General features: G+C 43.3%; 1 protein-coding gene across 1 annotated transcript in view; it reads left to right on the top strand.

The window, feature by feature from the left end:
- LOC132139922 (protein unc-13 homolog B) overlaps window positions 1-23435 on the top strand; it is a 54722-nt gene that overhangs the window by 8311 nt on the left and 22976 nt on the right. The window contains exons 2-13 of the mRNA XM_059548630.1: window positions 2474-4922; window positions 5605-5627; window positions 8790-8833; window positions 8938-9013; window positions 13926-14000; window positions 18799-19018; window positions 19496-19723; window positions 19900-20041; window positions 20737-20906; window positions 22005-22120; window positions 22732-22895; window positions 23258-23408. Of these exons, the coding sequence (XP_059404613.1) occupies window positions 2540-4922; window positions 5605-5627; window positions 8790-8833; window positions 8938-9013; window positions 13926-14000; window positions 18799-19018; window positions 19496-19723; window positions 19900-20041; window positions 20737-20906; window positions 22005-22120; window positions 22732-22895; window positions 23258-23408 (3792 nt within the window). The 5' untranslated portion in view covers window positions 2474-2539. The remainder of the gene's footprint in view (window positions 1-2473; window positions 4923-5604; window positions 5628-8789; window positions 8834-8937; window positions 9014-13925; window positions 14001-18798; window positions 19019-19495; window positions 19724-19899; window positions 20042-20736; window positions 20907-22004; window positions 22121-22731; window positions 22896-23257; window positions 23409-23435) is intronic.

Genomic DNA, 23435 nt, shown 5'->3' with positions numbered 1-23435 from the left:
GGACTGCTGAGGACTGGGGCAAAGTCATATTCTCCGATGAAGCCCCTTTCCGATTGTTTGGGGCATCTGGAAAAAGGCTTGTCCGGAGAAGAAAAGGTGAGCGCTACCATTAGTTCTGTGTCATGCCAACAGTAAAGCATCCTGACACCATTCATGTGTGGGGTTGCTTCTCATCCAAGGGAGTGGGCTCACTCACAATTCTGCCCAAAAACACAGCCATGAATAAAGAATGGTACCAAAACACCCTCCAACAGCAACTTCTTCCAACAATCCAACAACAGTTTGGTGAAGAACAATGCATTTTCCAGCACGATGGAGCACCGTGCCATAAGGCAAAAGTGGTAACTAAGTGGCTCGGGGACCAGAATGTTGATATTTTGGGTCCATGGCCTGGAAACTCCCCAGATCTTAATCCCATTGAGAACTTGTGGTCAATCCTCAAGAGGCGGGTGGACAAACAAAAACCCACTAATTCTGAAAACTACAAGAAGTGATTATGAAAGAATGGGTTGCTATCAGTCAGGATTTGGCCCAGAAGTTGATTGAGAGCATGCCCAGTCGAATTGCAGAGGTCCTGAAAAAGAAGAGTCAACACTGCAAATACTGACTCTTTGCATAAATGTCATGTAATTGTCGATAAAAGCCTTTGAAATGTATGAAGTGCTTGTAATTATATTTCAGTACATAACAGAAACAACTGAAACAAACATCTAAAAGCAGTTTAGCAGCAAACTTTTTGAAAACTAATATTTATATAATTCTCAAAACTTTTGGCCACGACGGTATATATATATATATATAAGTAAAGACAAAATTTTTCTGTTTGCTGTGGAGTCAAGAAATCTGTAAATATGATTAAAAGAGATTAGAGAGTAGAGTTTTGGAACTGAGTTGATGGACCGATGAGACAAAGATTAACCATTATCTAAGTGATTGGAAAACAAGTGTGGAGAAAAAAGGGAACTGCAAATGATCCTAAGCATACAACCTCATCTGTAAAGCTTGGTGGAGGTGGGTTCATGGCATGGGCATGCATGGCTGTCTCTAGAACAGGATCTCTTCATTTTAATGATGACTTAATGTATGATGGCAGTAGCAGAATGAATTTGGAAGGGTACAAAATCATCTTTTAAACATTAAATTGAACCAGCTGAAGAGGAGAATAAAGACAGAAACTCCCAAAAACAAGCAACAGTTGGAATTGGTTGCAGGCTGGAGAAAAGCATTTCGCAGCATAAGACCAAAAGTCTGGTGATGTCTATGGGTTGCAGACTCACTGCGTTGATTGCATGCAAAGGATCTGCAACTAAATATTAGCTTTTGATCTTTTACATCTGCCTTAAATTTAACTGTTCCAATACTTATGCTCACATCAAATAGTGGGATGAACTCTAAAAGATGAATATCCGAAAAAACTACAGAATGTCACATTTTATTATTAGGTCTTTCAACACACACGTTTTACCAAATAAAAAGGACAGCACTTTTAATCATTTTTGCAAATGTCTCCACAGCAGAGAAAGCAATTTTGGTTTTACTGTTCCAATACTTATGGAGGGCACTGTATGTATGTATATATATATATATATATATATATATATATATATATAGCGTCTCAGCCAAATATAATCATATTCTATCAAACCATACATCAAAGGAAAACTTATTTTTTCAGCTTTAAGATGATGTATAAATCTCAGTTTCGAGAAATTGACCCTTATGAATGGTTTTGTGGTCCAGGTTCACATATACTGTCAGTGCTGTATTATTTTAGTGTTGCACTGTGTTGCCATGGATTTAAATGAATGTTCTTAAAAGGTGTTTAGTTTATCTTTTGTGCTTCTTATCTGTTGCATATAAGCATATAAGCAAAGCATTTTAAGTCTTTGTATATTATTACTAGAATGCTGGTATTATGTTACTTTTATTTCTTTCACTTTTATTTATTTGTTTAGATATTTATTTGGTTCACTGATTTGCTTTAGAAGATGCACATTATTTAGGTGAATGTTTGTATGGTAGATTTTTGTTTTTCAAGATATGAAGAACAATTTTCAGGTTTGTTTCAGAGGGGAAAATGCTAGTCAGCTCGATTAGTGTCACTTTCCACATAATTCAAACTCAAGAATGTTGTTGTTTAATGTGAAAAATAATAATTGGTCACTTTTAGTGTGGGCTACCATTGATCAAACTGTGCTTTGGGATGGTCAGAATAGAGATGCATATGATAAATTCTCTTGTGTTGATGATTGCTTTGTGTTGTAAATACATGACAAAACTTCGATAAGGGAGGAAATTAACTAAATTAAACTGATGGTATAGTACCAAATGCATAATCAGTCATTTACTTTTCTTAACCAAATTGGTAAATTTGTACAAGTGTGATGCTTTAAAATGTACTTTGCCCCCTATAGTCACATGTTTAGCCCTGTTTAAGTCGACTGATGATCTGTCCTGTCACTTATATCATCAGATGCAGTATTTCAAGCCTAAATAAATGTGATTGAGCTCTACAGCACAGAAGAAGGGAGGAAAAGCAATGTTCTCCCGCAACCGCTGCAGTGGTCAGGATGGAACGGGTGTCCCTCAGTATCCCCGACCCAAAAAGAAACCTGCAGTGCCAAAGAGGAGGCAGCCTAATCCCAAAGTTGCTCTGGTGCTGCGTGGGAAAATTCATCGTTTTTTGCAGGGATCTGCAGATCATACTGTCCAGCCTTCTGATCTTTACTATGCTGGAATTGAAGAAGAGGATGAAGAGGGGGAAGAGGATGTTGAAAAATTGCAGAATTACTACAGGAGAGGATTAGATTCCTCAGAGGTCTGCTGCTCACCTCAGGTGCCAAATGGACATGGCCTAGGAACAGTTTCTGGGGCACCTTGTGTTGGGGAAGTGGAACTAAATCGAGAAGGAGGCATCAGGATTCCTTGCACTTTGCAGCAGAACAGTAATTCGACAGTAGTTCAAAACCAAATGACCCAAGGTCTAAATGGGACTGGGTTTTCATCTGAAAGAGGACTTGATTGTGACCCTAAAAGACAGACAGATACTCTGCTGTGCAGGCTGAATATGACGATGCTGGATGAAGTCATGGAGGAGAATAATCAGGACTGTCAAGAGGAAGAATCGAGTGATGTCGTTGAGCACATACTGAAGGAATTGCGAGGGATCAACAAAATTCAAGAGGAGATTTCAGACTTGAGGGAGTACCTGTCATCTGTTTGTGGTTCTGTCGAGGAGGTCTCTAGTTGTGTGGATGCCGTCTTAATGGAGATTGAATGCATGCGGTCTAGAAACAAATCTGGTGTAGAGACTTGGCCAGGAGCAATGGGTGGCACTGAGAGTCACTCCCACCAATCACACAAATCAAATAATACTGTTAGTATAGGTTGCTACAAGCCTTACACTGTTGAATCCTCAAGTAGCTGCGGTGATATACTCTCAGAATATCAAGTTAATGGGAAGCACAAAGAGGGACCAAGGCAGTCTACTTTCACTAGTGTTGAGACTTCAAACCACGATGAACACCATCCTTTTACACAAGAAGCATCTAATCAAAGGTCTGATGGCTCTCAAGGTGCAGGGAGAAGGAAACTAAGCTTTGGTTATCTTGAGCGCCAGGATGGACAGGACTGTCCAAGCATCAGTTCCCTATCTTCGGGTCAGAGTTCCAAGTCTGAATCTGATCCAGAAAGACCCACCTCTGGACATGACAAAGCAGGGAGTAAAAGTAAGACCTGGAACCCAGTGGCATTTAAACACAGTGGGAGTGGAGAGATTGGTTGGAGCGAAGATGATTCTTGCTCCAGACAAGCCAGTTTTGAAGAGGCAATGAGCAGCTGGGACCCATCAAGAGCCGCAAGTACTCGTATGATGAGCACCTCAGATCAAATATCCATAGTATCTAGTAAACACTACAACTTTCCAGTTAGTACAAGCAATAGAGAAGATTGGAAGCTGTATGATGCAGAAATGCTTCCTGAAGAACCTGTTTTGGGCTGCCATAATTGCAATGCAGATGGTAAATGTCCTCAGAGTTCTGTTTATCAGAATGACATTTATCACATGTCGTCGTCTTGTGAAAATTGCGTAGTTCCATTTGAAAGTCAGTCAATAGAAAGTGTAGTTATTGAGCCATCCGGGAATCTTCTATGTGAAGGTACATCACTCTGTAATCAAAATGTCCCTGATTGGAAGCCAGACTCGGTTGATGACAGCAATATGGCGTTTAATGTAAAAAAGTTTGGTAGAGCAGTTCTCGACTTTAAAACTGCTTTGCGGGGAGCCCTGAAGAAGATGGATGGAACTAGTGATACTTTGCTTGGGGAAAAGGTTGAAGTCCATACAATGATTTCCCTGTGTGGGGAACAACAAGGAATGGTAAATCTTGTAAATTCTGAGATACCAAATTTAGAGATGCCTCACATGGAGACTACACAAAAAGAAATAAATTATTCTGAGTGGCCTCAAGCCATCAGTACTGAGAAAGGTTTCATACAGATACCCCAAAGCCTATCCACCAAAGCAAATCCTGAATCACCTCCTCACCAGCATAATATTGAAGATTCAGAACATCCAAAATCTCCAGGGTTGGATTCGTCCACAAGTAATGCATCAGATGCTACACCTGGACATCCAACCAATGCTCATTTACCACAGTGTTTCTCTTCAGACATTATCCCAGACTCTTTTTCCCCCGAGGAACTTGCAGTTGAAGAGGAGCGGATAACACTAGTAGGGGGAATGCAGTCTCCTACTAAGTCCTCTACAGAAGGAGGTAGTGAAGCAGAGCTTAGTCAGCGGGAAGCACGTCGTCTGAAGTGCCTCAGGAGTTTCCAGCAGATTCTAAGGGAGAAGAGAGAGTCCAAAAGACAACTCAGTATAGTGACCATGTCATCATTTTCTGAAGATGATTTGAACCCAGGTATATTGAGTTTTGAATCTCTAAACTTTCTTAGTCATTGTTCTACTTCATTGTCACGCATTAGAAGTTCTTGTCTTAAATTTTAAATTTGCAGTGTTAGTGAATCTATTATGTCAGACATGGAAAGTAAATCATTCCGATGTGTTCCATGGTTATGCACATAAAACGTGTCTTATAAATAACATTTAAACAGTACATGTTCTTTTTTTTATCTGTAAAATATCAGATCTCATCAGAAACTGCTGACTCTTATAGCTAGAGGGTGTTTGGTCCTTTCCTGCAGATTTATTAGCTAGCACCCTGCTGGGTGTTAAACTAGTCTTGTTCCCCAGGCTCAAACAAACTAATTACACTCATTGAATTTAAACGAAAACAAATCCTACGTGAAAGTAGAGTGCAGGGAAAATTTAGGAGCCATTATAAATGAATAATACAACTCAGTGAAATTTTCATGAACTGTCTAGATCAATTGAGAAATGGCCACAGTTATGCAGTTCATATCCTTGGTCCATACTGTATACACAAGGTTATTAAACTCCCTGTCTGTAATGCAGATGTAAATGTTCTTGGACAACAAGTTTAATTGCTTTATAATGTTACGTCTAGATAAAGAGTGCTGTCTGGTTCTGCTTAAAAATGGTGTGATAGCTTGATGTGCTGTGCTTTTTGTTGTTATTTTCAGATGGAAGCCAGGATGAAGACCAGGTTATATCTTTTTCACATCATTCACATCAAGTGTCTTGATGTTTTATGTTTTCAATGCTAAAAAATAAATAATGCTGTTTGAAGGTCTGTAATGTGCATGGTGCTAACAGGCTCCCTCGATTTGGGTTTCCTGCATTCTGTTGGGTAACTTGTGTCTATGGTTTATTGCATTTTTTAAATCATGCTTTGTTCTCATGGCTTGTAGACTATGCTGCATTGTAAACATTACACACATTTTCAGTCTGTGTTATTGATTGTGGCTCATTAAAGTATCCCTCCCAGTTATACTGTATAAAATAGAAACTGTGATGGCAGATTCATTTTAAGGCCTGTTGCTGGAGTTGCTGAGTCAGAGTTTTATAGCAGTGATTTTTCTCTCAGCCTTTTTGTTTTGAGGGGTTTGGCATTACAGATGATTTTGCATAAGAATTTTTGTTGTTGTTGTAATTACATTAACAATTCATCTCTTTTTGTCAAATGATGAGTTAAGAGATAAAATGGTGTGTTTGCACTTTTTTGACGCAGCACACAGATGGCATGAATGCATTTTCAATCATTTTTCTTAATTAGTAGTAGTCCTTTATATTACATATGAAATTTAAATATTATGAATATGAAATTATCAAAATTAGGTTATTTTCTTACTTTATTAATCTATTTTTTATTTTTTTATAATTGCTTCTTTGATAGATACGTCTTTATCTTTCTGTATTCATTTTCTGTTGTTAGATTTAGGATAATATTGTTCATCTTGAGAGTCAATTAAATTGTGATTTTCTGACAGGAAGTGTACATTTTAGAGTTTTAAGAACTTGTTTCCTGAGCCCCCTTGCATGTCTAATATTGTCTTGACGAGAATTGTTCTCATGACTGGAACATTCTGCTTGTTTGTTCATGAATATAGTGGTGAAATTCAATCAACCAAATGGCAGGGCTTTCTCTATTCCTCCATCCATCCATCCATCTTCTTCTGCTTATCCGGGGCCGGGTCGCGGGGCAGCAGTCTAAGCAGAGAACCCCAGACTTCCCTCTCCCTAGACACTTCCTCCAGCTCTTCTGGGGGGACACCGAGGCGTTCCCAGGCCAGCCGGGAGACATAGTCTCTCCAGCGTGTCCTAGGTCTTCCCCAGGGTCTCCTCCCAGTGGGACGCGCCCGGAACACCTTCCCGGGAAGGCGTCCAGGAGGCATCCGGAACAGATGCCCGAGCCACCTCAGCTGACCCCTCTCGATGTGGAGGAGCAGCGGCTCTACTCTGAGCTCCTCCCGGGTGACTGAGCTTCTCACCCTATCTCTAAGGGATCGCCCAGCCACCCTGCGGAGAAAGCTCATTTCTGCCGCCTGTATCCGGGATCTTGTCCTTTCGGTCATGACCCAAAGCTCATGACCAGAGGTGAGAGTAGGAACGTAGATTGACCGGTAAATCGAGAGCTTCATCTTGCGGCTCAGCTCTTTCTTCACCACGACAGACCGGTACATCGACCGCATTACTGCAGAAGCTGCACCGATCCGTCTGTCAATCTCCCGTTCCATCCTTCCCTCACTCGTGAACAAGACCCCAAGATACTTAAACTCCTCCACTTGAGGCAGGAACTCTCCACCAACCTGAAGTGGGCAAGCCACCCTTTTCCTACTGAGGACCATGGCCTCGGATTTGGAGGTGCTGATTCTCATCCCAGCCGCTTCACACTCGGCTGCAAACCGTCCCACTGCATGCTGAAGGTCCTGGCTTGATGAGGTCAACACGACAACATCATCCGCAAAGAGCAGAGACGAAATCATGTTGTCACCAAACCTGACCCCCTCCGGCCCCTGGCTGCGCCTAGAAATTCTGTCCATAAAAATCATGAACAGAACCGGCGACAAAGGGCAGCCCTGCCGGAGTCCAACTCGCACCGGGAACAAGTCTGACTAACTGCTGGCAATACGAACCAAGCTCCTGCTCCGGTCGTACAGGGACTGGATAGCCCTTAGCAAAGGGCCCCGGACCCCATACTCCCGGAGCACCCTCCACAGGCCGCCGAGAGGGACACAGTCGAATGCCTTCTCCAAATCCACAAAGCACATGTGGACTGGTTGGGCAAACTCCCATGAACCCTCCAGCACCCTGTAGAGGGTATAGAGCTGGTCCAGTGTTCCACGGCCTGGACGAAAACCACATTGTTCCTCCTGAATCCGAGGTTCTACTATCGGCCGGATTCTCCTCTCCAGTAACCTGGCATAGACTTTCCCAGGGAGGCTGAGAAGTGTGATCCCCCTGTAGTTGGAACACACCCTCCGGTCCCCCTTCTTAAAAAGAGGGACCACAGTTGAGGTCAACAGCTCCCCACCTCTACTGTAAACAGCGTTGGTAGGGCACTGCTTCCCTCTCCTGAGGTGCCGGACGGTTTGCCAGAATCTCTTCGAGGCTGACCGATAGTCCTTCTCCATGGCCTCACCGAACTCCTCCCAGGCCCGAGTTTTTGCCTCCACAACCACCTGGGCTGTAGTCCGCTTGGCCTGCCGGTACCTGTCAGCTGCCTCAGGAGTCCCACAAGCCAACCAGGCCCAATAGGACTCCTTCTTCAGCTTGACGGCATCCCTTACTTCCGGTGTCCACCACCGGGTTCGGGGATTGCCGCCTTGACAGGCACCGGAAACCTTACGGCCACAGCTCCAAGCGGCCGCTTCGAGAATGGAGGTGGAGAACATGGTCCACTCGGACTCAATATCTCCAGCCTCCCTCGGGATCTGGTCGAAGCTCTGCCGGAGGTGGGAGTTGAAGATCTCTCTGACAGGAGACTCGGCCAAACGTTCCCAGCAGACCCTCACAGTACGTTTGGGTCTGCCGAGTCTGTCCAGCTTCCTCCCCCGCCATCGGATCCAACTCACCACCAGGTGGTGATCGGTTGAGAGCTCCGCCCCTCTCTTCACCCGAGTGTCCAAGACATACGGCTGGAGGTTGGATGAAACGACCACAAAGTCGATCATCGACCTACGACCTTTGGTGTCCTGGTGCCACGTGTACTGATGGACACCCTTATGCTTGAACATGGCCCCATTTCTCTATTCCTCTTTCTCCCTATTTCCCAAATTTTTATTAAGTGCTGTTTTTGTTGTCTATGTGTAGCTTCAACATTTTGTATTTGTTTTAACGTATGACAATATGATCAACCTCTCAACAGAATATCAATGGAGACCATAACAAACATCCATGGGCCAAACCTGGGTATGATCTCTTGCTCATTTTCAGTTTGAACCGTGTTGTTGTTTAGCTGTTCTTTATCAAACATTTGTTTTCCTTTACTGGAATATCCATATTATTATCTTCAGGGGAGAAGGAATATTTGGCATTGATAGCATGCCTGACCTTAGGAAAAAGAAGCCTATCCCCTTGGTTAGCGAAGTGGTGAGTGATTTTTATTTATTTATGCATTTTTCCACACCTCCACCCATATTGAAATGCAACATTCTATCAGATTTCTCATCTAATCTAACCTAAAGCTTAGCTTAAATCTGATCTGTTCTTCTTTTGTCATTATTTTTTTCTTAAATGCATGCCTTCATTACTAGGCCATGGTAAGTAAACCTTTCTATTAGTGTATGCTTCACAATTCAAGGTACATACTGTGTGTTTGTGTGTGTGTATGTATGTACTGTACAGTATGCATATATATATATATATATATATATATATATATATATATATATATATATATATATAAATATATAAATATATATACATTTTCAGCTTTTACTCAAAGCACACTAAAAAAAGAATCGTAACATCCTGTCTCAGAAGGGTTAGAATATGCAAGTGGTCTGTTTTTGTTTAGAATGGATTTTGGTTTTTATGTAAATGTGTCAGTGTAATTTTCCATCAGTCTTGTAATTAAATGTCTTCTCTTTACCCTTAAAGAGGGACATCTTATGTGATTGGTGCATTAAAAACCAGACAAGTGTGAATACGATTGAAAAACGGAGCACTATTTGAAGTGCTCGTCTTCTCCTCCAGTTCACTGACATGCACATGAGTCAGAAATGGGGAACTTTCATCAATCAGTCTTTGTTGCTTTACAATAAAACTAAAACCCACACAGATACATTTGAAATGCTGTGGAGAGGACACAAAAGAATAAATGCAAAATAAAAACAGGCTTTATCTGAAGCTTGTGACTTGCACAACAGTTTTCATGGCAACGAACGCTTCTTCTTTGTGTGTGAAAGTTGTTTATGAAGTGTGATATGCTGAATATAAACAAATGTTATCGCACAACTCTAGAATACTTGATTATGAATAGAATAGAAATGAATGTGAAGGTGAAAATGAGTCAGTGTATACACAAATTAAATCTTTTTATAATTAAAAGTTAACTAGAAGTCACAAAAGCAACATTATTCAATAATCCATTATTCAATAATAATATATTCTGTATAAGTAGTGTTCATTGGTTAAACAACCAATGTGTTGCGTAATGTTAAGATTTACAATATTATTGTAATGTGTCTATACAAGAGATAAATATGATCATATACAGTATGTTTTATTTTTCTTTATTTTTACCTGCCAGTCCCCTTACTCACCCTTTACCACTCACAATTTACTTGCTGAGCAATTGATGGCACAAAGAAAAGATAAAACAAGCCATTTGCGTGTTTTGAATCACTGTCATTAGCTGTGAGAGGCTAAATTGTGCTCTTATCTCTCTTCTCATGGAAAATCGATCTTTTGAGTATTGGTCTGCCTTTAGATATGTAACAATCATTGAGTTTTTTTCAGCATGTTGTATCAACAATCTTTTAGGCTGGTTTTTGTGTCTGATGTTGGTACTATTCTTGGTTATGGTATTAGTAATTTACAAAGTTATTTATGAAATGCTAAAAGCTATGTAAGTAGACATGGTCTTCCAAGATGGCGCCGCACATGGCTGCTTCAGTGCTTGGCTCTCCAGTGTTTGTACTGTTTTTGTTCGTTTTTCCTGTTTTTTGTTTAACAAACACAATCAGTTTCACCAGGGATGAACTGCTGAACATTCGGCAGAACACACCACATGATATTTTTCCGGATTTCTATTATACAGACGTTTTACTGAACATTGTTATCGGAGGAGCAGCGGCGCTGATCAAGCGCTTCAGGACGCGCAGACGGGGAAAGCGAGCGGGAGCGCTCATCAGACTCAGGAAGCGCGGATTTCGAACGCCGTTGCCTAGCATCCATCTCGCAAATCTCCGCTCTCTACCCAACAAAACGGACGAACTCCTTCTGCTCTCTCGGACAAATAAGGATTTCTCTCACTCTGCTGCTCTGTGTTTCACGGAAACCTGGCTGAATGACGCCATACCGGACAGCGCACTCCATCTGCCGGGCTTTCAGCTGTTTAGAGCGGACCGCGAAGCAGAATCAACGGGGAAATCGCGCGGCAGCGGGACATGCTTTTACATCAATGAACGGTGGTGTACAGATGTAACTGTGTTAAAGAAGATGTGCTGTCCTGATCTAGAAACGCAGTTTATCAACTGCAAGCCGTTCTATTCGCCGCGGGAGTTTCACTCGCTCATTCTGGTTAGTGTTTACATTCCACCTCAAGCGCATGTGAGCTCAGCTTTACAGAAACTCGCTGATCAGATCACAGACACAGAACAACAACACCCGGACTCTGTTTTAATCATTCTTGGGGACTTCCAATCTCTCCCGTGAACTGCCAAAATACAGACAGCATGTTACCTGTCCCACCAGAGACAGTAATATACTGGATCACTGTTACACCACAATAAAGGATGCATATCACTCTGTTCCACGAGCAGCTTTGGGACGTTCTGATCACTGTCTGGTTCATCTTATACCGACCTACAAGCAGAAACTTAAATCTGCTAAACCTGTAGTAAAGACTGTGAAGAGATGGACCAGCGAAACAGAGCAGGATTTACAATCTTGTTTTGACATCACAGACTGGAGCGTTTTTGAAGCTGCTACCACCAATCTGGACGAACTCACAGAGACTGTAACATCCTATATTAGTTTCTGTGAGGATATATGCATTCCTACCAGGACTTATTTAACACTTAACAATGATAAGCCATGGTTTACAGTAAAACTCAGACACCTTCGTCAGGCCAAAGAGGATGCCTACAGAAATGGGGACAGGGTCTTGTACAATCAGGCCAGGAACACACTGAACAAAGAGATTAGAGCGGCTAAAAAGACCTACGCTAAAAAGTTGGAAGACCAGTTTACTTCCAACGACTCTACTTCAGTTTGGAGAGGACTGAGAGCCATCACAAACTACAAGACACTATCCCCTTGCACTGAGGCTAATCAACGACTTGTTAACGGCCTGAATGAGTTTTATTGTAGATTTGAAACCCCCAACACCCACTCTGACCATCTCCTTACACAACCATTAACACCTCCTGCAATCCCCCTCTCCATACCTCCTGCTCTTCAAATCTGTGAAGATGATGTGCGCCAGGTCTTCAAGAAAAACAAAAGAAGAAAAGCACCAGGCCCAGATGGCGTTACACCAGCCTGTCTGAAAATCTGTGCTGACCAGCTGGCCCCCATCTTTTCACAGATCTTCAACAGATCTCTGGAGTTGTGTGAAGTGCCTTCCTGCTTCAAACGCTCCACCATAATCCCCATTCCAAAGAAACCCAAGATAACAGGACTTAACGACTACAGACCTGTGGCTCTAACGTCTGTCATCATGAAGTCGTTTGAAAAACTGGTTCTGGCTTATCTGAAGGACATCACTGGACCCTTACTAGACCCCCTGCAGTTTGCTTATCGAGCAAACAGGTCCGTGGATGATGCAATCAACATGGCATTGCACTTCATCCTGCAACATCTGGACAAAACAGGGACTTATGTGAGGATCCTGTTTGTGGACTTTAGTTCGGCTTTCAACACCATCATCCCAACAACCCTCCAGACCAAACTGACCCAGCTCTCTGTTCCTAGCTCTATCTGTCAGTGGATCACCAGCTTTCTGACAGATAGGCAACAGTTAGTGAGACTGGGGAAATTCATGTCAAACAGCTGCTCCACCAACACTGGTGCCCCTCAGGGATGTGTTCTCTCCCCTCTGCTCTTCTCCCTGTACACCAACGACTGCACCTCTAAAGACCCCTCTGTCAAGCTCCTGAAGTTTGCAGACGACACTACAGTCATCGGCCTCATCCAGGACGGTGACGAGTCTGCTTACAGACAGGATGTTGAGCAGCTGGCTGTCTGGTGCAGTCTTAACAACCTGGAGCTGAACACGCTCAAAACAGTGGAGATGACTGTGGACTTTAGGAGAAACCCCCCTGCACTTTCCCCACTCACCATCATGAACAGCACTGTGGCTGCAGTGGAGTCATTCAGATTCCTGGGAACCACCATCTCTCAGGACCTGAAGTGGGACAATCACATTGGCTCCATTGTGAAAAAAGCCCAACAAAGGTTGTACTTCCTTCGCCAGCTGAGGAAGTTTAACCTGCCACAGGAGCTGCTGAAACAGTTCTACTCAGCCGTCATTGAGTCAGTCCTGTGTACTTCAATTACTGTCTGGTTTGGTTCAGCTACAAAATCAGATATCAGAAGACTACAGAGAACTGTTCGGACTGCTGAAAGGATTATTGGTGCTCCCCTGCCTACCCTCCAAGAACTGTACACATCCAGAGTGAGGAAAAGGACTCAGAAAATCAATCTGGATCCCTCACATCCAAGTCACCCCATCTTTGAACTTTTGCCATCTGGCCGGCGCCTCAGAGCCGCAAATACAAGAACAGGAAGGCACAAGAATAGTTTCTTCCCCCAGGCAATCTACCTCATGAACAGTTAAATGTTTCCCACTTAAACTTATGCAAAAATGTGCAATATCCTTATATTTATTTGTTACCCCTCCATCCTAGAACATTCCTGCATCTCACTCAATCCTATTCCATTATCATTTATAGCACAATTGTTTATACACTTATTTATTTGCCAATTTGTAATTCTCCTGTAATTTTTTTTTTTTTGTGTGTTGTTGTTTCTGTTTACTGGAAGCTTATGTCACTAAAACAAATTCCTTGTATGCGCAAGCATACTTGGCAATAAAGCTCTTTCTGATTCTGATTCTTTCTGGTGCCTTTAATGGCTGAGTAGTGTTTAGCATATTAATGGGAATGTACTGTAGTAGACACAGGCATGGAATAACATTTACCATGTGTTTAAGGAAGCATTACAGACAATATGTGCTCCCACTGAGCGAGCGCAAAAGCATTGTAGTATAATGAGTACTACTGTTACTAATTGTATAATTAAACATGTTAATATTCAACCTTCGTTCCTCTCTCAGTCTCTTGTGCAGTCCAGGAAAGCAGGGATCTCGCATGCATTAGCTGCACGCTCTTCACTGAAGGATGAAGAACTGGTAAGACATGCAAAATATACAATCATCTATCTGCTTCTCACTTTATCAAGTTGTTAAAGTCATACTGTAACAGAAGTAGCGACAGAGTTTTCCTCTGTATTGTTTGGGTGAAACCGATTAACAAAAAAGGATAAAATGGAGGGCAGGATTTGGTTCTATCATTGGTTGCTAATTGGATGTAGGAAGCAGATAGATTGCAGTACATTGTGGGCAGGGTTTAAGTGCACTAATCAATTGGTAAAGTCCACATATATATATATATATTTATATATACGCTGCGTCTCGTTCCCTCGAGGAACTAGGGTTACATACGTAACCTAGAGACGTTCCTCTTCAGGAACTCGAGCTGCATCGAAGCGCTTTGGGGAACGAGTCCTAACGCCGCCAGACTACCAAACCCCTGCCTGGTGTGTATCCGAAGAGCACAGCTCAGGACAGGAGGACAGAAGCGCCTGGAGTGACTGGCATATCTAGGCCATAGAACCTAACAAATGTAAAGGGCGTGGACCACCCCGCAGCGTTGCAGATGTCCAGCATGGATACACCTGCTAAGAAAGCCTTAGAGGCCGCCATACCCCGAGTAGAGTGAGCCTTGGCTCCCGACAGTGGGGGACGACCAGAGGACTCATAGGTGACGTTGATAGCCTCGACTATCCAACGACTAATAGTCTGCTTAGAAGCAGGAGAACCCCTCTTGGGGGGACCGTAGCACACAAGCAATTGGTCAGTTTTTCTCCACAGGGCAGCTCTGTGGACGTATGCGTCCAGTGCTCGAACCGGACACATACAGTTTAGCTTCGCCTGGTCGGGCTCCCGAAAGGGAGGAGGACAGAAGGCCTGCAGCACTACAGGTCGTGGTGTAACAGAGGGAACCTTGGGAACATATCCCGCTCGAGGGTATATGAACGCTTTAGTCATGCCTGGTGCAAACTCAAGATAAGAAGGGGCCATCGAGAGGGCCTGAAGATCTCCTACTCTCCGCAGAGAGGTAATAGCCAACAGAAAAGAGGTTTTAAGTGTGAGATGTCTGTCTGAGATATCTTGAATAGGTTCAAACGGGGGTTTGCACATAGCCTCTAACACCACAACCAAGTCCCACGGGGGAATACGGGACCGTACTGGAGGTCTCAGCCTCAGTGCACCGCGGAGGAAACGTGTAACTAGGGGGTGTCTATGTCTGCTCCCATATTTAACTTCCCAGGAATATATACTGCTCTTAATGAGAGGAGTTTGTTCTGGGACCACACCAGGATCTGGTGCGCCAGCTTGTACAAAGGGCGCGAACGCAGACCGCCCTGGTGGTTGATGTAAGAGACCACTGATGTGTTGTCGGTGCGCACCAACACATGGTGACCTCTCAGGTCTAGGAGGAAGTGCTTCAGTGCACGATAAACTGCTAGCATTTCTAGACAATTGATATGCCACGTTAGATGGCGATCGCTCCACAGACCACGGGCAGGGTGGCCACTCATGACCGCACCCCAGCCGGTGAGGGACGCGTCCGTCGCTAGTGTCACACGGCGACAAGGAGCTCCCAGCACCGGGCCCTGATTCAAGAACCAAGGTTTCTTCCACATGTCTAAGGCATGGAGGCAGCGCCGCGTGACCTTGATAGTGCGAAGCGGATTGCCCCTCGGGGAAAATCTCTTGGTCTTGAGCCACCACTGTAGGGGTCTCATGTACAGCAGGCCAAGAGGTATCACGTTGGACGCAGCTGCCATCAGACCCAACAATCTCTGAAATTGTTTGACAGTGAGTGACTGGCCTTCTCTGACTCTCTTGACTGAGATGAGGATCGACTCGATACGAGCAGGGGACAATCGTGCCTGCATCGCGGTCGAATCCCATACTACGCCTAGATAGGTGGTTCTCTGAGCCGGAGAAAGTACACTCTTCTTGGCGTTCAGTCTCAAACCCAGCTCCCCCATATGTGCGAGAACGACATCTCGATGTCGAACCGCAATCTGCTCTGACTGAGCTAAAATCAACCAATCGTCGATATAATTGAGAATGCGGATGCCCTGCGTGCGCAGGGGGGCCAGAGCCGCATCTACACACTTTGTGAACGTGTGGGGTGAGAGTGCGAGGCCAAAGGGAAGTACTCGATATTGGTAGGCTTCGCCCCCGAAAGCGAACCTCAGAAACTTCCTGTGTTGAGGAAGGATGGAGATATGAAAATATGCGTCTTTGAGATCTATCGTGACAAACCAGTCCTCGGACCTGATCCTTTTTCTACTATATGCAGGACCCAACGAGATACATTTGGCAGTAGTTTCCACGCTGCTAAATAATCTACTAAGGGAATCAGTCTCTCGAGACTGACCTCTGGTGTAAGAGAACCCCGCAGGGGCGGCGAGCGTCCCAGCCCCGCTACGCGCACGGGCGGAGGATACTGAGAACGATGCTCGCCCGGGGCCGCTGCGCCCTGGAGCACTGGCAGGGTTGGCAGAACGACCCCTAGAGGGCACTGAGGTGGGACGGGCACCGTGGACTGCGGTGTGTACCGTTCTACCCCAGCAGAGGCTGCCCTCTGAAACCCTGGGCCATTGGCGTCAGGGTTTCTTGGCCGAGGACTTCTTAGCTTCGATAACCGCCCTTAAATCTAATTTGGGCTTAGAAGACCTCGGCCTAGAGCGTCGCTGAGACTCTCGTTCCCGACGCGGAGGAGCACGAGAGGCGACGCTCTGCTTCTGGGCCTCGCGGTGTGAGGAGCTAGGGTGCGGCTGGGGCATCTCCTTCCCAGATGCCCCAAGGGAGCGACGAGGGAGGAACTTATGGAACGCCGCCGCCTGTTTGCGGGCCTCCTGGAACCTGTCGACGACAGAATTAACTGCGTCGCCGAACAGGCCAGTCGGCTGGATCGGGGCGTCCATGAGGCAGACCCTGTCCCGTTCTTTCATATCGGACAGGGTCAACCATAAGTGCCTCTCCGCGGCCACCATAGCTGCCATGGACCGCCCAATCGCTCGGGCGGTCTCCTTGGTGGCGCAGAGGGAGAGATCAGCGGTCCTTCTTAATTCAGAAATATCATGGGACTTGATCTCCTCTCCCTCGTCTAGCTCCTTGAGCAGGTCGGCCTGGTACGCCTGTAACACCGCCATGGTGTGCAGACACGCACCAGCCTGACCTGCAGCCGCATACCCTTTGCCCACCAAAGCCGAAGTTGTTCTTAGTGGCTTTGAGGACAATGCCGGGGCCTTCAGAGACGATGCCGCGCCAGGGGACAGATAGCTCGGAAGCGTCTGTTCCACCCGGGGCATCGCTCTATAACCGTGCTCTCCCATCCCCACTACATTTCCGTAGTAATCAGACGAGGGGATGTAGAGGCGGGCCGAGAATGGACATTTCCACGACCTGGCGATCTCATCATGCAGGTCGGGAAAGAATGGAAGGCCCCGGCTGGGAGGTGGCTGACTCGCGCGCAGGAAGCGTTCATCCAGCTTGCTTCTCTGCGGTTCGGTAGACTTTTCGGCGGGCCAATCGATACTTAATTTTGCCACCGCGCGAGTAACCACCTCTAAGAGCTCCTCATACTGTAGCGAGTGGGGTGGCGAATCCCTATCGAGCGACTCCACATCGACCTCCTCGGAGGAAGAGAGGCGGAGCGTCGATCCCTCACCCTGAGTGGAAGGAACCGCTGTGCGTGCTTCCAACTCTAGGGATTGGGTGCCGGATCTGGCAGAAGTGGAAGGAGATAGGGACTGGCCCGTCTCCATTCCCTCTACCAGATCGACTTGCGGACCCCACGAGTGCAGCCGCCGTTCTGCCTCGGCAGAAGCGGGACCAGCACCGCGGGGAACGCTGGCGAAGGCCCCCTCCTCGAACAGAGGGCCCTCCGGGAACGAAGCAGCCGCACCGACATTCGCTCACAGTGCGGGCAGTCGGCCCCCTCGAGAGCCGACTCAGCGTGCTTCGAACCCAGGCAAACCACGCACAGGTTGTGTGTATCCCCACCCGTTATATATCTCGGGCAGGGAGGAACACACAGCCTATAACGCGATTTGGAATCGCCATCTGGGTGCTTAACTTTCGCCTTGCTTTTTGGCATGTCTAGGAGCTCTTTTAACTGGACAGACAACAGTAAATAAGACTCACAAGACGGACAAATGACATTCACACACAGAGCGCTTGCTGAAAGATGCGAAGCTGACGCCAGCTGCGTGGCACGTGCTTTTATAGCTTCCTGGTCGCTTACGTCACCACGTCGGTGACGTCACGCCCTTCCATTGGACTGATTACACACGATATTCAGAGTCGCGTACGCTGAACGCGTTCCCCAAAGCGCTTCGACGCAGCTCGAGTTCCTGAAGAGGAAGTTCATAACCTACATGTGGTCACACTTTTGTATCGTATTTTGTACTGTTGCCAACGACAAGTGTTGTAATGATAATAGAGTAATTGTTGACAGAAATTGAGTTTAAATACCTTTTATCAAAATGTAAAGGTAAACTTCAAATGCTCTGGATTGATGAATGTTTTTTCTTAAAATTTTTTTATAAATTTAAAAAAAGATGTATGCCACCTACACTTTATGTAGATAAAGATGTGATGTCATCAATTTGACACCTGTCTGCCCACTCCTTTAACTACACCTACACCATCAACCAGGTCCAGAATTTATAAAGAGTATCTTGTACTCCTTACCATTTTAACTTCTCAATTCTTAACACCTTCGTGATTTTTCATTTCAACACATTCTACGTGTGATCTGTGCATCGTTTTAAAATGTCTTCTTCAGGGTTACGTCTTGGGCCCATTTCTGGCACAAACTATTTTCAGTTTCTTTTCCTCCCTGTAGAAGAAACACGTGTACAAGAAGACACTCCAGGCTTTGATTTACCCTATTTCTTGCACAACACCCCATAACTTTGAAGTGTGGACGGCCACTACACCCACCTACTGCTATGAGTGTGAGGGCTTGTTGTGGGGCATTGCGCGGCAGGGCATGCGCTGTTCAGAGTGTGGGGTCAAATGCCACGAAAAATGCCAGGAGCTTCTCAACGCAGACTGTTTACAGCGTGAGTCACAAACCAAATACAGAAAAACAAGCAACTACAAAACAATCCTTTATGTATTGTTACATGATTGTTGCGTACTGCAGTTAGCTGTTTATTTAGTTCAGTATTTTTTGGCATTTTTTGGCATTATCCCTTATGAATGCTACATCTGTGCCATTGACAAATGCTTTATAATGAACATAACCAACTCAGTGAGGAGAAATCACGCAAAAATATCCTATATGTGAAAAATTATAAGCTTATGCACTAGAACACAAATTCTTAATATGCAATTTATGAAAAAAACAAACAAAAACAATGCAAATTTTTAAATTCAACATTGTACTTTGAAATATAATTTGTAATGCTAAAAGGTACAAATGTAAAATAGAAACCTTTTCACTAATTCAGTATACAGTGTTTGACATGTTTTCGTTCTTTTGCATGTTTTATTTTGCAATTAAATGATATTATTAAACACATCTCTACAATTGCTAGGAGCTGCTGAGAAGAGCTCAAAAACAGGAGCAGAGGACAGAACCCATCATATCATATCGGCCATGAAGGACCGCATGAAGATCCGGGAGAGGAACAGGCCTGAAATCTTTGAGATGATAAGGCTTGTGTTCAGTATGACTAAACTGAGCCATGCTCAGCAGATGAAGGCCATCAAGCAGACTGTTCTTGACGGAACATCAAAATGGTCTGCCAAAATCTCCATCACAGGTGTGGAAGCAGGGGCAGCTGTTATTGCTCTGATAACTTTCAGTGATCGAAATATTCAAGGAGTAGTTTTCATAAATGCAGATTTTTAATAGGGCTTTTAATAACATGCACTGTGCCAGCATTGATAGGCATTTTTCCATTCTTTATTCTCATGTGTGTTCACGTGTGTTTTCCAGTGGTGAGCGCTCAGGGCCTCCAGGCTAAAGACAGAACTGGTTCCAGTGATCCGTATGTGACCGTTCAGGTTGGCAAGACTAAGAAGAGAACCAAAACTATCTACGGTAACCTTAACCCTGTGTGGGAGGAGACGTTCAACTTGTGAGTCTTATACAATATTTTCAGTTGTCTTTGTTCTTTTGGAATCCTGTCGTTTATCTGCCATGTTCTTATTCTCATTTCTTTTCTATGCAATCAGACAAAATCTGGACGTTTTTAATGATGCCTCCCAGAGGAAATCATTACTTAGGTGTTGTTATATGTCATCGCCCTTGTCTTAGATATTTCTCCAAAAATTTCTTAGGAGAAGTAAAAATAGAAACAAGAGTATGGAACTGTAAAATAAATGTGGATAGCATAGCTCAAAAAATTTGGTGCATATTGGGATCTTTGACATTATGGAAGTCATTCGCTACCAACTTTTGGTTGTTTGATTACCAGAAGTCTTCAAAATATTTTTGTGTTCAACAGAAGAAATAAATTCATACAGATTTGCAACAATTGAGGATTAGTAAATGATGACAGAATTTCCATTTTTAGATGAACTTTTACTTTATTTATTTTTTAATAAAAATAAGCTAATCCTTAGTTTATTGAATAAATTAGTTTTTAATACATTAAACAATTCTTACAATTAACCATTCTTTATTAACATAACTACACCCTTTACATTGGCAACAAATATAGCAACTTAATTGTTAATATTGAATAGTTGTTGACTGTGATAAAGCAAAATAACAGCTCTCTTTTTCGAAGCAGCTGTGATATGTTCAAAACTTAACCCTTTCATTCCCTAGTGAGTGCCACAATTCATCTGACCGCATTAAACTGCGTGTATGGGATGAAGATGACGATATAAAGTCTCGTGTAAAGCAGCGTCTGAAGAGAGAATCTGATGACTTTTTGGGCCAGAGCATTATCGAGGTCCGAACCCTCAGCGGAGAAATGGATGTCTGGTACAACCTCGGTAAGTTCCTCTGTCTATGTATGCTTCAGTGTGGGGTGTTATTTGATTTCTTTAAATTATATTTTTTCTGTTTTCTGAGGTTTTGAAAGTAGCACTCCTCCTATACGGCTGTATAGTCTTGACATCAATTTGTAGACAGGCTTGAAGTCTAATTTGCTGTGGTCCCCCTCTAAAATTTTGAAAGGGTTTCATGTTTTGAAAAACATCTCAGATGTGCATTTTGAAACCTTCATGTGCTTTAATGCAAGTAGTTGAAAAAAGTAAAGCTAAAGTTGCTCCATGAGGGCTAATGAAGACCTTACTTTTCTCATATATCTAAAACTGATATCTGAAAAACCCATTCGAAATTCTTGAGAGAAGCCATGACTAGACAATGGTCATTTTCTGAGTTTTAGGACTACAAACTAAATGTATGAAATTAAACCATCTGTCTGTTTAAATGATGCGATTGTAGTGCAGGCCATGACTGATCTGTGCCTAAAATATGAACTGTAATTTGTAATTGCATACTTTTTCTTATTTCATTTTTAAAGTTATAATAAGCCTGATCCCATAACAATGATATAATGGAATGATCTGCATGCATTCAGATTAAAGATATAAGATTGTAACTATGAAATATGGCACATTTTACTTAAGCTATTCATGAAAACTTGCATAATGAATTAAATATGTTTAACGTCGGTACTGGACATTTTACAGTCAGTCAGATGGTTTAACTAGTCCTTGGCCACATGGCTGCTTCTCTCTTTGCATAATTATATCATAGAAATGAGAAAGTTGTTCTTCGGTTTTGATTTTCATTAGAGCGCAGTACATTTATGTCTAATCTGTTTTGTGAAGTGGCTTCCTAAAATGATAGATTGTTTCTGATTAAATATTCATTATTTTCATTTGAAGATCTTGAGTCTGATGTCTTGACATTTGAAGATACTGTTTGTTTTCTCTTGAAATAAAAGTTAATGGAATGTCACTGCTGGATGTGAATCTACTACAAGACTTTGGTCGAGGGTCATCATTAGGACGAGATGTGATAAATGGAGACTTGTCTTTTATATCAGATATGTAATTGCCATGTGTAATCTCTAACTTTTGCAGAAAAACGCACAGACAAGTCAGCGGTATCAGGGGCCATCAGATTGCAGATAAGTGTGGAAATTAAGGGGGAAGAGAAAGTGGCCCCTTATCATGTTCAGTACACCTGTTTACACGAGGTAAAGCCCTACACACACCACTTAACTTCTTTTTAGATTAAAAATATGCCTGTCTTCATGACCATTCAAAATATGTGGGGTGCAGTGTTGTAAAATAAATTAATATTCAGAGAGGTTGCATTAAATTGTTCAAAAGTGACAATAAAAGCCTTCATATTGTCACAAAAGGTTTCTTCTCAAAATAAATACTGTTGTTTTAAACTTTATTTTTTTTGAACGATTCAAGAATGGATCATGGTTTCCACAGAAATATTAAGCAGCACTACGGCCTTCAACATTGATAATAATGCAAAAGCTTTATTGAGCAGTAAATCAGCATATTAGTATGATTTCTGAAGGATCATGTGACACTGAAGACTGCTGAAAATTCAGCTTTGCCATCACAGGAATAAATGACATTTTAAAATATATTCAAATAGAAAACACTTCTTTTTAAATTTGAACAAAATTTTCAAATAAATAATGCAAAAAACAAATTACAAATCTTACTAAAATCTGAACCCAACATAATTCATATTTAATCAATTTACTTGATACTTGAAAGCAAACACACAATCATTTCTATAGCAAAACACATCACTTATCCTCTTTCTCCCTCTCTTTTTTTGTAGAATTTGTTTCACTTTGTGACAGACATTGAAGGACAAGGTGTGGTGAAGCTACCCACAGCACGAGGAGATGATGCCTGGAAGGTCTACTTTGATGAGGTCGCTCAGGGTATTGTAGACGAGTTTGCCATGCGCTATGGAATAGAATCCATCTATCAGGCCATGACGTAAGCCCTGGAGCATTTTGTCTGTATTCTGACATCTATAGGTACTTTGATGTTGACAGGATTGTTGTATTGAAGGTGGAAGAGCACGCTTTACATTCACTACCCCGACCTACAATCTTTGTCAGTACCGAGACTCGAACCCTCGACCTTTGGGTTACAAGTCTTGTACACTTTGCCAAACTGAATGTTAATTAACAGTTTAATTATAATTGTTAAATAAATAAAAACTAACCAAAACTTCTGTTTATTCAATAGTGGGACTTGTTTTGGGGAGAAGCACTGAATCACAGTTGAAGGACTGCATAGCTGTTGTAGAAATACATTCTCAGTTTCTTACTGGATGTCTTTCTGTCCACCTGTAGGCATTTTGCATGTCTGTCCTATAAATACATGCTGCCTGGTGTCCCTGCGGTAATGAGCACACTCCTGGCCAACATCAACGCATTCTACGCTCATCCCACCTCAGTGACCTATGTCTCTGCCTGTGACCGCTTCACTGCCTCCAACTTTGGGGTAATGCTAACTCAGCATCGCACACAG

The sequence above is a fragment of the Carassius carassius genome, chromosome 4 (genome assembly GCF_963082965.1).
Source record: "Carassius carassius chromosome 4, fCarCar2.1, whole genome shotgun sequence".
In the NCBI taxonomy this organism is placed as follows: Eukaryota; Metazoa; Chordata; class Actinopteri; order Cypriniformes; family Cyprinidae; genus Carassius; species Carassius carassius.
The sequence above is the reverse complement of the archived record's forward strand: the minus strand, read 5'-3'. Positions and strand labels throughout refer to the sequence as shown.